The sequence below is a fragment of the Propithecus coquereli genome, unplaced genomic scaffold (assembly GCF_000956105.1).
Source record: "Propithecus coquereli isolate 6110/MARCELLA unplaced genomic scaffold, Pcoq_1.0 Scaffold227, whole genome shotgun sequence".
NCBI classification, from domain to species: Eukaryota; Metazoa; Chordata; class Mammalia; order Primates; family Indriidae; genus Propithecus; species Propithecus coquereli.
The window spans coordinates 2,866,060-2,867,318 of NW_012147808.1; the positions used below are offsets into that span (position 1 = coordinate 2,866,060).

The 1,259-nt window shown below is 57.3% G+C and overlaps 1 protein-coding gene across 1 annotated transcript in view; it reads right to left on the reverse strand.

Annotated features, from left to right (window-relative positions):
* LOC105811027 (formin-binding protein 4-like) overlaps positions 1-336 on the reverse strand; it is a 1,648-nt gene extending 1,312 nt beyond the window's left edge. Inside the window, exon 1 of the mRNA XM_012645105.1 lies at positions 54-336. Within this exon, the coding sequence (XP_012500559.1) occupies positions 54-303 (250 nt within the window). The 5' untranslated portion in view covers positions 304-336. The remainder of the gene's footprint in view (positions 1-53) is intronic.
* Positions 337-1,259: the final 923 nt, after the last annotated feature.

Genomic DNA, 1,259 nt, shown 5'->3' on the forward strand with positions numbered 1-1,259 from the left:
GGAGCTCGAGTTTCGGACGCCCCAACTAGGCAGGGCCCATCGCGCACACTTACCTTCCGAAGGCGAGTCGTCCGGGGCCGCGGCGGCAGTCACCGCAGTCGTGGTCGTGGTCGTGGTCGTGGTCGTGGTCGTCGCCGCCGCCGCCGCTGCCGGGGCTGGCTGGCTGAGGGCCGCTGCTGTCGAGTCCGGCTCGGTGTCGGGTTCCAGCTCCAGGTCCCGGCCCGGCGTGCTGCTCCGGGGACCGGGCGGAGAGAGCTGCAGGATGGGCCTGCGGCCGGGTACCGCCCGCGACTTCTTCCCCATCGCGAGCCCAAGCGCGAGCAGCGAACGTCGGGGAGCCGAGAGGGGCGGGCACTCAGCGTGGCGATGCGTAATCAATATTCATGCACCACGGCACCGCCTCCCGCCGGAGTCCGCTTTTACCCGGCGGGGTGCGCGCCTGCGCAGGCGCCTTAGGCCCCTCTTGCGCTTCTGGCTCCTCCTCCCCTGGGAGGAAGGGCGGGTTTACCCACGGCGCTAGGCAATTGGCTGGTTTGATCCAGAGAAGGCGCCGGTAGCCAATGAAATAGGAAAAAGGGTGTGAGTCAAGCCAATAGAGCCGAAATGCCTGAGTTTAGAATGCCTTCCCCACTTACATAGGGTTCCACCCATGCGTCTTTTGCGGTCTTTTCTTTATCCTCTTGGCCTCCATCTTGTGGCTATTCTCGGCGAAGTGTCCGATGTTGTTTGTCCAATAGGAAGCTATGCTGTTTTCCGGGCCCTTCCCCAAACTTCGCCCTGATTATTGTGGCTTACTTTGGGTATAGCATTGAACATTAAATAGCGTTTTTACGCTTTTGTAATTTCTTAGAGTACAAAGATAATGTCTCATATTTTGCTTATTGGCTGAGAAAAATCACTGGAGATTATACTGCCTACAAGGAAAATGCCCAAATTGTTGGAATGGGATACAGGAACCTTACTAATCTGTCCCACTGGTACCTTCAACCTGCTTTAATTAATCTTTTAACACCCCCCTCCCTGCTTCCCCCCACTCCCCGCCCCGCCACTGTCTCCCTCCTCTGTCTCCGGAGCCAGCCACTTGGAGCATCACCTCTCTCACCTTCAATCCTTTGCACTGGCTGGAATAATTACTGCACCTCATGATGAAATTCTTTTAATTCCTCAGGCGCAGTGCAGTGCATACGCGCCCCGGGGAGCCCAGCCCCTCCCTAGCACTTAACATCCTACTGCCCCTCTAAATTGAGCTTAAAGGAATA